The 10,838-nt window shown below is 59.4% G+C and overlaps 2 protein-coding genes across 3 annotated transcripts; one reads left to right on the top strand and one right to left on the bottom strand.

The window, feature by feature from the left end:
• Window positions 1–750: 750 nt before the first annotated feature.
• On the top strand, window positions 751–4,568 carry TMEM79 (transmembrane protein 79). Its single transcript, XM_047092920.1, has 3 exons — window positions 751–1,530; window positions 1,717–1,930; window positions 4,226–4,568. The coding sequence occupies exons 1-3, from the start codon at window positions 771–773 to the stop codon at window positions 4,437–4,439; spliced, it is 1,188 nt and encodes a 395-aa protein (XP_046948876.1). The 5' UTR covers window positions 751–770; the 3' UTR covers window positions 4,440–4,568.
• Window positions 4,569–5,450: 882 nt separating this feature from the next.
• On the bottom strand, window positions 5,451–10,827 carry GLMP (glycosylated lysosomal membrane protein). 2 transcript variants are annotated; one of them, XM_047092919.1, is made up of 8 exons: window positions 9,777–10,827; window positions 9,396–9,534; window positions 8,144–9,300; window positions 7,471–7,728; window positions 7,078–7,275; window positions 6,744–6,962; window positions 6,071–6,324; window positions 5,451–5,946 (listed from the first exon to the last, which is right to left on the bottom strand). In XM_047092919.1, the coding sequence occupies exons 3-8, from the start codon at window positions 8,513–8,515 to the stop codon at window positions 5,781–5,783; spliced, it is 1,467 nt and encodes a 488-aa protein (XP_046948875.1). In that variant the 5' UTR covers window positions 8,516–9,300; window positions 9,396–9,534; window positions 9,777–10,827; the 3' UTR covers window positions 5,451–5,780. The 2 variants fall into 2 exon arrangements, with proteins under 2 accessions (XP_046948875.1, XP_046948874.1); XM_047092918.1 differs by having other exon boundaries at window positions 8,144–9,534.
• Window positions 10,828–10,838: the final 11 nt, after the last annotated feature.

Raw genomic sequence — 10,838 nt, 5'->3', positions numbered from 1 at the left:
CTCTGCCCCATCCAGAAGCAGTGAGATGGGGGAAACGGAGAAAAACAGGAGGGGAGGCATGGGGAACGGCCATAATTAGACCTAGAAGCCAGAATGGACAGCCCCAGGCCCCCTGGAGAGGGAGGATGGAGGGCACGGACTAGCGAAGAGCATGGAAACCACCCAGGTACCCACACTGCGGACGAAAGAACAGGGCGCACTGCTGTTGCGGGCTCCTTGGGACAGATTTATTAGCAAATCACTGGTATCGGTTTCCAGGAGAGTTTCAAACAAGGATCTACAAGAAAGGGAGGTTTGAGGGTAAAGGCGCAGCCTCTGGCCACAAGAGGCCCCTAGTGGGAAGGGGGCTCCAGGCAAAGTTCTGGACACCCCACCTTCCTCTGGTTTCTGCACTAGGGTGGGCGTGACCCCGGGGGTTTCGGAGGGGGCTGGTAGAAGGCACGGGCGGGAGCTGGCTGAGGCCACAGCTGCCAACGCCTGTGCCCCCTGACTCACCCTCTCCTGCTGGATGGCATCTGACGTCGAAAGGGTGTCTCCATTTCAGCCGCGCCCTTCCCTCCCACCTCCTTCTGTTTCAACACCTTCCTCGGTACCGTGTTCTCCCTAAGGTCCCAGAAGGGGCTAAAGCCCGTGAGACCAGCTGCCCCAGAGAGTTCCAAGTCTATCTCCTTGTCCCAAGGGCCAGAAGCCAGGAACTTTTGACAGAGCTTTCTTCTGCTCCCTCTAGGGTGATAGGACCTCATGGTAGACCCCAGAACTGAGGCCCCAGGATGACAGAACCCGAGACCCTGGCCCTGCTGGAAGTGAAGGGGTCTGAGGCCCCGGAGAAGAGCCCGCCCCAGGCCTTGGTCCCCAATGGCCGGCAGCCGGAAGGGGAAGGTGGGGCTGAGTCCTGTGGAGCTGAGTCCTCCAGGGCGGGGTCTTCTGCTGGGTCTCCCACAGCCGAAGAGGGGACTGAGGATGGTCTCAACAGCACCGTAAGCGAAGCTGCCACCCTGCCCTGGGGGACTGGCCCTCAGCCCAGTGCCCCGTTCCCAGACCCCCCCGGATGGCGGGACATCGAGCCCGAGCCCCTCCGCTCAGAGCCACCCACCAAGCTAGAGGAGTTGTCCGAAGATGATGCCAACCTGCTGCCCGAGAAGGCGGCCCGGGCCTTTGTGCCCATTGACCTGCAGTGCATCGAGCGGCGGCCCCAGGAGGACCTGGTTGTGCGCTGCGAGGCGGGTGAGGGCGAGCGCCACCGGACCCGCCCGCCTGCCCGGGCCACCCAGCCCGAGCCCCCTGAGCGCAAGTGGGCCGAGGCTGTGGTGAGGCCGCCAGGCCGCTCCTGCGGGGCCTGCGGGGGCTGCGGGGGCCGGGACGGGGTGCGGGCCGTGGCCTCGGTGGGAGCCGCCCTCGTTCTCTTCCCCTGCCTGCTGTACGGGGCCTACGCCTTCCTGCCCTTCGACGCCCCGCGGCTGCCTACCATGAGCTCCCGCCTCATCTACACGCTGCGCTGCGGGGTCTTTGCCACCTTCCCCATCGTACTGGGTGAGCCGGGCAGGGGAGAAGGGAGCGGGGCCGGGGGCGGAGTTCCCCTTCCCTGGGCCTCCCCCGCGCCGCCCGCTGTGCCCAGCCGGTGCCGGGGTGGGAGCCCCACCGCGAACCCTCCCCCGCCTCCCGTTGCCGCTGGGCGCTGACCCCCTGTGCGCCCTTCCCCCCTCCCCCCTGCCCCAGGGCTCCTGGTGTACGGGCTCAGCCTCTTGTGCTTCTCGGCGCTTCGGCCCTTCGGGGAGCCGCGGCGGGAGGTGGAGATCCACCGGCGCTATGTGGCCCAGTCGGTCCAGCTCTTCATCCTGTACTTTTTCAACCTGGCCGTGCTCGCCACCTACCTGCCCCAAGAGACCCTCAAGCTGCTCCCTCTGCTCACTGGTCTCTTTGCCGTCTCCCGGTGAGTGGGGTTGCGGGTGGGGCCCGGGGGAGATGAGGGTGCTGGAGGGGCCCAGGCGTCTGGCCTGGGGAGATGGGGGCAGGGAGCCTTCTGGACTCTGCATTAGCCCACACGTGCGTCCCGCATCGGTGCCTCCACTGTCCCCCTTGCACCTTGCCTCACCTGGTAGCAGGTGTGTCTTCCCAAAGGAAGTTGAGTTCAGAGACCCAGGTACCAGCCTAACACTAACACTGGAAGGGCTTTCCGGTGTCATCTCGATCAACCTCCTGCTCGTTGCTGGGAGCGCTCTTCCGTGACCCTCTGGTCAGCTGGCCACTGGCCTCTAGCTGAACACTCCCTGTGACCAAGTGTCCAGTTCTTTGTAAGAGTGTCTGTTTCATTTTTCAAGTCCCATCACTGGAAAGTTTTTATTTATATTGTGCTAAAAAGTGCGCCCCTGACTTTGACTCTGGAGTTGCCTAAGACAATTCAGACACTTGACCACAGCTCCCAGTCCCCCCACTGCAACACCCTGCTCCCCCAGGGTCCCTCAGGCTCCTGTGACCTTCCCTCTGGCCAGGGGAGTCTCCTGCTTGTCCGTTGTCACAGGCATTGGCCTCCTGTTCCTACAGACGGGAGGCCACAGTGGCTCTCATGGCAGCCCCACTCCTCTGCTCTCATTTGGAAGTCACCTGAACCCTTGGGGCTGCTTTCACGTGAACTGCTGTTGACCCAGAAAGTACTTCTGAATTTCTGGAGGCACACGGAGATCTTCCCATTTTTTCCCCTAACGTATTTCCTGTTGTTAACTTTTGATACGGGATTCCTGGTCACTTTAGCTGCTAGAACATTCTTTCTCTTGAGCTGGAATCTGTCTCCTCTGCCGCTTCTGATTGTAGTGTAGTGGTTGTCTGTCCCACCGGCCTCCTGACCAGCGTGCAGCCTGGTTTCTCCTCCTCGTGTGACTCACCCTCCCGTGTGCGTCTTGGGGAGTGCTGATCTCAGACAGAAGTCGGCTTGAGCAGTAAGAATCGTCAGGGGGCTAAAGAGCACCCCAGGGTTGTCCAGCCTGCCTCACCCACTTCACCATGGGGAAGGCACAGCAGACCAGGGGAGAGGAGCTGCTCAGACCGCTCAGCAGTGGTGGGGCCTGGAATACAGGCCCCTCCGTCTGTCACCAGGGCCCTTTCTTCCCTACCACGGAACAAGTTACTCAAACGCTCGGGCCTCCACTTCTCCATCTGTGAAATGGAGCTGTGGGGATTAGCGAGTTAATTCATGTAGCGTGCTTGCCAGAGTCGGCCGGATAAGGGCTCACCAGGGGAACCTTTCCTTCATTCTGCCTTGCTGCCCCCCGGGGCAGTACAGAAGCAGCAGGTACTTTCCCCTGCTCCGGGAAAAGAGCGAGGCACGTCACTTCTGTAGTAAGGGGTCCTTCCCGTATTGAGAGGAAGCTGAGGGGTGTGGACTTGGAGTGGATCTTCCGAGAGGGGAAGGTCCCATGCCTCTGGGCTTCAGGCCCTCTCAAAGCTGGCTTCCTTACCCTCTCTTCCCCCCGCCCCTCTAAAATGACAGGAGAGAGGGCGATGAACGGGCTTGGGTTCAAATCACGGTTCTATGATTTCCCTGATGTGTGACCTTGGGCCAGTTTTACTTAACCCCTTTGGAATCTGAGTTTCTTCTTCAAAAGGAGAGATAAATACAGTGGAGCGTACTACAGCCGTAAAAGAATGAGGAGGCTGTTTCTGTACCGATGGAGCTACGCCCAAGACACGGTCAATGGGGAAAAGCGTGCAGGGCAGTCTGCACGGCATGCTACCAAACTTGAGAAAAGGAAAACATAAATCTTTTGCTCACTCATCTACACGTACAACAGCCCTTGATGTGCAAGCCACCGTGACACTGGACGTCCGAGGAGGGGGTGGAGTGGAGGTGGAGAGAACGGGGCGGCTGCGAGTCAGGACAGGAAGACATTTTACCGCGCTCACCGCGGCCTTGGCGTTTCCAACCATGTGGCTGTATGGTGCCTACGCCAAAGTTTTACACTTAAGTTTAAAAAGGAGACAAAGAGGGAGGGGAATGACGCCTCGGCCTCTCAGACACGTGGGGAAGTCTAAATAGGCCCCTGGAGGAATCAGTGCGGCGCCTAGCACATAGTAAGCGCGTAACCGCCAGGGGTTGAGAAGTGTCAGTTGTAGGCACCGACCCGCGTGGGTCCCCCTGCCTGTGCTCCCCTCCCCCAGCCTGTATGCCAGCTAGCCCATGCACTACGTGGGGGCCTGACTTCCTCTTGCCCCCCCCCACCCCGCCCCCCAGGCTGATATACTGGCTGACCTTCGCCGTGGGCCGCTCCTTCCGAGGCTTCGGCTACGGCCTCACGTTCCTGCCCCTGCTGTCCATGCTGGTGTGGAACCTGTACTACATGTTCGTGGTGGAGCCCGAGCGCATGCTCACCGCGGCCGAGAGCCGCCTCGACTACCCCGACCATGCCCGCTCGGCCTCGGACCACAGGCCCCGGCCCTGGGGCTGAGTGCCCGCCCTCTCACCGCCCCCACCCCAGGCCGAGCCCCACTACTGCCCTGACTGTCCTCTGCCCTCCGTCGGTATCGCCCTCCACCTTGGGGGCCTGGGGCAATCGTGAGGGAGGGACTTTGGTTTCTGGCAGGGAACGGACTGGATGGCTACGCCCCTTACGGATGCTGAGGGCCCAGGGCCAGGAGCAGCCCCCAGCACCGCCACTAGCCCACATGCCCACAGTGGCCACCACCCCCCCCCCCCCACCGCCCCGGCCTCCAGCCTCCAGCCTCCCGTGAGGCACCAAGTGGGCTGAGCCACAGCCAAACTGACCGTTTCTGTGCCACTGTCCAAGCAGAGGGCCTCGGGGAGACTGGAAGTGTTGCCCGTGCCCAAGATAAAGGATGGGCATCCCACCAAACTGGACTTTCACATTTGGTGAAAACCTTCCTGGGGCCCTGGGCTCAGGACCCTCCACGACTGGCCTTTGTAGGATCTTTAGCCTCCGTCGAGATGATCAAAACTGCCCCCGCCAGAGCTGCGGCCTCCGGTCTTCCAACCTATTTAGGCCCCTCGAACCTCCGGCCTCCGAACTGCCCAGAAGCCGCCACGCCCCTCCCATGGGAAGAGGTGCGGAGGGGGAGGCCTGCCTCCCCAGAGGGCAGGGGTATGTGTGTGCCAGCACCCACGTGTGTGCTGGCTGGGGAGCAGCTGCAAGGCACAGTGGCCGACGTCGACCCCGTCTGACCATGTGTCTGACAATAAATGGCTGCCACAACTTCCCCGGCTCTTCTTTGTGGTCGCCCCCCGCTCTCAAGCGTCCCTTCCTCGTCAGACCCAAGCTGCATCAGACTCTCCCCACATGACGGAGTGAGGCTGGCGGCAGCCTGGTCCCATGCAGGGAGGGAAGCTACGTCTGGTGAGAAGGGGCCGCACTGGAGCAGTGCCTCCCACACCCCTCCCACCGCCCCCCATTCCCAGGACCGGCCGCACAGCAGCCCGCGACACCCACACACCGAGAGAGGAGCCCAGGGCAGAAAATGAGTCTATTTCGTGCCCTCCAGGGCAGCCAGTCAGTCAGAAGGCCTCTCATTTAGGCCTGTGAGTCCCATTTAAGGGAAATGGGGGCAGAGGGGCAGTAAGGCATCACCAAGGGACCCTCCCTCCAGCCATCGCCCTGCCCCTGGCCCTCCCCAGAGTATGAGGGCAGCCCCATCTGGGGGTTCTCCAGAAAGGTGGAGGTGTCCCTGATGTTCTGCAGAAAAGCCAGGTGGGAGAAGGGAGCAGCTGACCCCCCGTCTGGCAGACCAGCAGGGCAAGTCTGGGGATCAACGTCCAGCCCTTCAGAGAGCGGGCCTCAGTTTATGGGCTGGTATTCTGAGCACTGCCTGTGGCCCAGCAGCAGAAACACGCCTCCAGCCAGCAGCATGAGCCCCGGGGCACCCAGGGCCACCGCCATGATGCCTAGGACTAGTGGGGACAAGGTGTCCAATGGAGGGGTGCCCACACCCAGGAGCGTCGACCTGAGGCAAGCACAAGTGAGAAACAGAGGTGAGCACATTAGACGAATATGCTGGGAGGCCAGGCTCCCCCACGTCCCCTCCCAAAGCCCCGGCTCAGCACCCCCACCCTGCCCCAGGCCCTCACCAACTGAGGTAGTGTGCGTCCCAGTAGCCAGGGCCTGTGGAAGCCCCAAATGTCAAATTGAAGGCACAGAAGTTATTGTGGGACTCAAAGAAGGCTCTGACTATGGGTGACTGGGGGAGGTATGCCAAGGAGGGGTGAAGAGGGGAAGCTTGGCAGGGCAGGGCTGATTCCCGGCCCCTCTGCCTCTGGGAGAAAGCCACTGGTCGCCACTGCACGAAGCCGGATGGGAGGGAGCCCCACAGCAGCTGGTTCACCTGGGGAGAAAGACAAGCCACAGGCCGAGGAGGACCAGCCTGTGCCCAACCCTTCTGTTCCCCCACCCCTCCCGGCCTCCAACTGTCACTAGGTGTCCTGAGTCCTGGGTCTGCTTCAAGGACTCACAGGCTGTTGGCACAGAGCCTTAATCTCTCCTCTGTCGGAAGGGGTGTTGGGCCACGGGCACTGGGTCCTTTTCCAGCCCCAACCCTCTGCAAACCTGTACTCAGCTCCTGCCCCCAGACCCCCAGGCCCCCAGGCCCCCAGGCCCGCCTTCCATCTTCTCCACTGAAGGCAGAGATTTGTCAGCACAGTGACCGTCACTTAAAGGAGCTGAACTATGTCGCTAAAAGATAAACGGTTCCATGATTCTCTGCCGCATCCCCCCACCCACCCGCCTCTCTGCTGAAGGCCTGACCTGGAAGACAGCAGGTGCATATTCATCGTCGATGGAATGTTGCTCCTGCATCAAGGGGCAGTCGGGGCCCTGGCCCAGGGTGGCTACCTCCAGCCCAAACAGGGAGCGGTTTCCCCGGGGAGAGGCCCCGACCAGGGCCACCTCTAGCTGGCAGGTGTCGGCCGAATGCAGGAGGCGCGGGGGCTGGTCTGGTCTGCCGGATCCAGAGAAGGCCTGCACCTGGGATGGGGGAGGTGGGGGAGGACGGGAAGCAGGGGGGCAGGCCTGGCTTTGAAGGGCACCCCCACCCTCATAAACCAGCCTTCTGAGTTCCTCTGCTTCCCCACACCCTTACCCTGAAGGTGAGGCTGCCATTGGCAAAAGCCCCGGTGGGGTCGTCGGTGGGGCGGCCTCGAAATGTGGCGCTCAGGGTGGCAGGATCCAATGAGTCCGTGATATTGTTCCAGGAGAACTTGGCCAGGGAATACGGGGGATACGGTTCTCCCGGAGGCTCGGCCCCCTCGGATGTGTTGGCGCCATCAAATTCAAAGAGCTGGTGGGTGGGGTGAGGCGGGGCAGGGCTTGCCTGAGTCCAGCTGTCCCCGGAACCACCCCCACCCGCGGGCCCCCACCCGCAGGCTCCCGTACCTGACTGCTTCCCGTACCCCGTCTTCAGTCCCTCCCTCGAATCCGGATGAACCCTCTGCTCCGCACACGCTCCCCCTTGGTTCTCCCCCAACCTCCTCACCCTGGTAAAGACAAGGGCAGAAGAGAACTGGATGCTGTCCTTGGGGAGCACCACCAGGCCCCCGTCAGGCTCAGGGGACAGCAGGAGGCTCCAGTTGACACTCAGGGTGCTGTGGGGGGTGTCGGTGGCCACGAGCAGCACTGCCGGAGGCCCCACGCTGCTCCACACGTAGTGCAGCGTGGAGTTGGTTCCCACCGCCCGGATGTGCAGGAGGTTCTGGGGGGCGTCCAGCCCGGGAGGGATGACCTCCAGAGACACCTAGAACACGGAGCAGTGGAGGGTCAAGGGAACAGGGTCGGGGGAGAGACACAGGGCAAAGCAGCTTGGACGTGATGGGGAAAGGCAGGAGGCGTGTTGAGGGCTGGGGGAGAGGAGGGCAGAGCACAACTGCCCCGCCCCCAGCGGACGGATGAGGGCGCAGGGCAGGGGCAGGGGGAGAAGCAGCCCAACGCTCGCCCGGACCTGGGTCGCTCAGGGCTGAGTCAGGGCCCAGCTTCCATCGGAAGACAGGGAACCCTCACACCCGCCCTCCTCCACAGTCCTGTCCCAGGAGCCCTGGCTGAAGAACTCGTCTCCAAGCAGCCACCCACCCCTGCGCCTTGGGTGCCCCCCGGATTCCAAGCTCCCTCCCAGGGTTGCGTTTCCCGAAACATCTACTGCTCTAGCCCCTCACCTGGCGGGTCTCCTCCCCCAGCAGGCCAAGCGGGGCTGCAGACACAAGCAAACTCAGGAGGAGCATGGGGCTGGGGGCACAGCGCCCCCAGCCCCGGCGGGGCCCCTCGGAGCCGCACATGCGGCCCCAACCTCCGAGGGCGGAAGACACACCGCAGTCATGTGACTCCCAGATGCAGCTGATCTCTCTGCAGGGCGGGGCCAAGCCAGCAGCTCTTAAAGAGACCGCCTCCTTCAACCCAGATTCCGGCTTGAGCAACTCGTCCCCTGGGGCTGCGAGGCGTCCCGGCCTGCACAGGTGCACAGCCACACTCTCGGTCTCTCCTACCCGACTGGCCCCGCTCTTGCCTACAAGTGGCCAGGGTGTCTGCATTCAAGATCCGAATGGATCCCAATAAACTGACTCGGTCCTGTGAGGGAGGCAGAGGGATTTGAAGGACTTCCAGGGCGAAGACAGCAGACCCCAGATAGTTCTTTTTGTCAATTATTCATATTTATGGAGCCCCCGGGTACGCCGGTTCCTGTCCTAGAAGAGCTCACGGTTTTATTGTGGAGAAGAGAGACGTCAGTAAATAGGATGTGAGAACAGCACGTAGTAGTTGCAAAGGAGTTCCTGTCTGGCTGAACAAACCCGCTTTTTGTTGTTCTTTGGTGTTTCTGCTTAAAATTATTTTGGCTAATAATAAATGCATAGGACACAAAATTCATAAGGTACCAAAAGGTATCATCTTTATTCCCCAGTGACTTGGGTCTTTCCCTCAAACAACCACTGTTACCTTTGAGTCCTTCCGAAGACATTCTATGCAGGGATGCCAGGACTCTTGATCCCGGGGTTGTGAGTTCAAGCGCCAGGCTGGGCCTAGAGCTTACTTGCCACATATATACACATGTTGCATGTATGTACATACAGGCGATACCACACATTGGCATCCAGACACCGCTCTGCAGCTTGCTTTTTCATTCTCACTTGCACATGGAGGACTGTTCTGTATCAATGCACCTGGCACTGCCTTTGTCCACTGGTCTTTCAGTGACACTGCAGGGGGACGTCCATGGATATGTTTGACCAGAACCTCGCATATCCAACAGTTGGCTACGGCGAACATTGAAATGAATATCCCTGTATGTAGTGCATTTCATATATATTTGAACCCAAATCTGTAAGATAAAGTCAGGATTCGAGCTGCCAGGTGGAACTGACCTCTGCCTGAGACCAGAGGGCCTGTTTTCCCCCACCCTCGCTGAGTCTTTACCAGGCTTATTTGCATTTCCCGCTGAATTAGGTGGAACACCTCCTGTTCTACAGTCACTCTGGAGCTGTTGTTTGCCTATTTTTCTGTAGTCCCAATCGTCTTGACCGCCACATTCTGAAAATTCTGTAAAGAAATTCACCTTTGAGGGGCGCCTGGGTGGCGCAGTCGGTTAAGCGTCCGACTTCAGCCAGGTCACGATCTCGCGGTCCGGGAGTTCGAGCCCCGCGTCAGGCTCTGGGCTGAAGGCTCAGAGCCTGGAGCCTGTTTCTGATTCTGTGTCTCCCTCTGTCTCTGCCCCTCCCCCGTTCATGCTCTGTCTCTCTGTCCCGAAAATAAAATAAACGTTGAAAAAAAAAAAAAATTAAAAAAAAAAAAATTCACCTTTGTATTGGTACAAATATCACACCCCCCCAACACTTTGTTCTCAGCATGTAAATTTTTTTGCCCTTATTTTTCCCCACTGTGATAAATACATTTAAAAATCTGTTTTCTTCTAGTTTCACTTGCTTGTATTTAAATCTTTCAGCTGCCTCGAATTAATTTTGCAAACAATGAAGTAGGAATCCAATTTCATTTTCCCCCAAAATGGCTACTCTAGGATGAACTCAAGTTTTCTCAAAAAACTCATTTTTGAGACAAGTAACTTGTATCTTCTGAGTCTCAACTCCGGGACCTGACAAGGGCAAGCGAAAACAAGAGTGCCGGCTGAGTACGGAGGGCCGGAGTAGTCTGGAATCCAAGCCTCCCCACCACCCAAAGAAATGTTGCTTTATAGGAGAACAGGATTTGGTGGAGTCTAGGAGTCTGACAGTACGAAGGACCATGAGCAAAGTCAAGGAGGAGGCAAAGCTGTGTTCACGGAACAGTTTAGTGATGGAGACTCACGCCAGGCGATACAGAACACGGTGTGGGCAGCCCGCAATCCCAATGTTGTTTCGGCCCGGGCAGCACTAAGGGCCTTTGAAAGCCAGATGGGAGAACAGACTTGCCAGATCGAACTTGCCAGAAGGGATTTCCACGGGCCCAGGACACACAGGTGCTCCCAGAGGAGAGGCTCCAACAGCAGCAGGAAAGCCCCCGTTTACCCAGCAGTCACCCACGTCCAAACTGCAACCAGAGTGGACGTCAGGGCAAATCACAAACGGGAGGGAGGAATCCTCATGGTGTGACGAGCTTCCTCTGTAACTTCTCAGGTCCTGTGAGCACTATTTCGTCAACTTCTATTCACTTATTTGAGATTAATCCATTGTCTTTCTCGAAGACAGAATGACAAGCACTGCCAGTAAAGAGGCAGGGAGGGTGCCCAGGTAGCTCAGCTGGTTGGGCGTCTGGCTCTCGATTTCAGTTCGGGTCACCATCCCAGGAATGTGGGATCGAGGCCCATGTCAGGCAGGCTCTGATTCTCTCTCTCCCCCACTCTACCCTTTTAGAGGGACTTGGGCT

The sequence above is a fragment of the Lynx rufus genome, unplaced genomic scaffold (genome assembly GCF_022079265.1).
Source record: "Lynx rufus isolate CCGP_SWC_20201006 ecotype Redwood Valley unplaced genomic scaffold, mLynRuf1.p SCAF_31, whole genome shotgun sequence".
Taxonomy (NCBI): Eukaryota; Metazoa; Chordata; class Mammalia; order Carnivora; family Felidae; genus Lynx; species Lynx rufus.
Note: the sequence above shows the minus strand (reverse complement) of the source record. Positions and strands in the feature narration are given on the sequence as shown.

Bases quoted from the DNA above. Each gene is read 5' to 3' on its own strand.
- TMEM79 (XM_047092920.1), top strand. From the start codon at position 771: ATGACAGAACCCGAGACCCTGGCCCTGCTGGAAGTGAAGGGGTCTGAG. The intron at 1,531-1,716 runs GTGAGCCGGGCA...CCCCTGCCCCAG, and splicing joins CACCTTCCCCATCGTACTGG to GGCTCCTGGTGTACGGGCTC. The intron at 1,931-4,225 runs GTGAGTGGGGTT...CCCGCCCCCCAG, and splicing joins GGTCTCTTTGCCGTCTCCCG to GCTGATATACTGGCTGACCT.
- GLMP (XM_047092918.1), bottom strand. From the start codon at position 8,515: ATGCAGACACCCTGGCCACTTGTAGGCAAGAGCGGGGCCAGTCGGGTA. The intron at 6,325-6,743 runs GTCAGGCCTTCA...CTTTCTCCCCAG, and splicing joins ATGCACCTGCTGTCTTCCAG to GTGAACCAGCTGCTGTGGGG. The intron at 5,947-6,070 runs GTGAGGGCCTGG...TGCTTGCCTCAG, and splicing joins GACGCACACTACCTCAGTTG to GTCGACGCTCCTGGGTGTGG.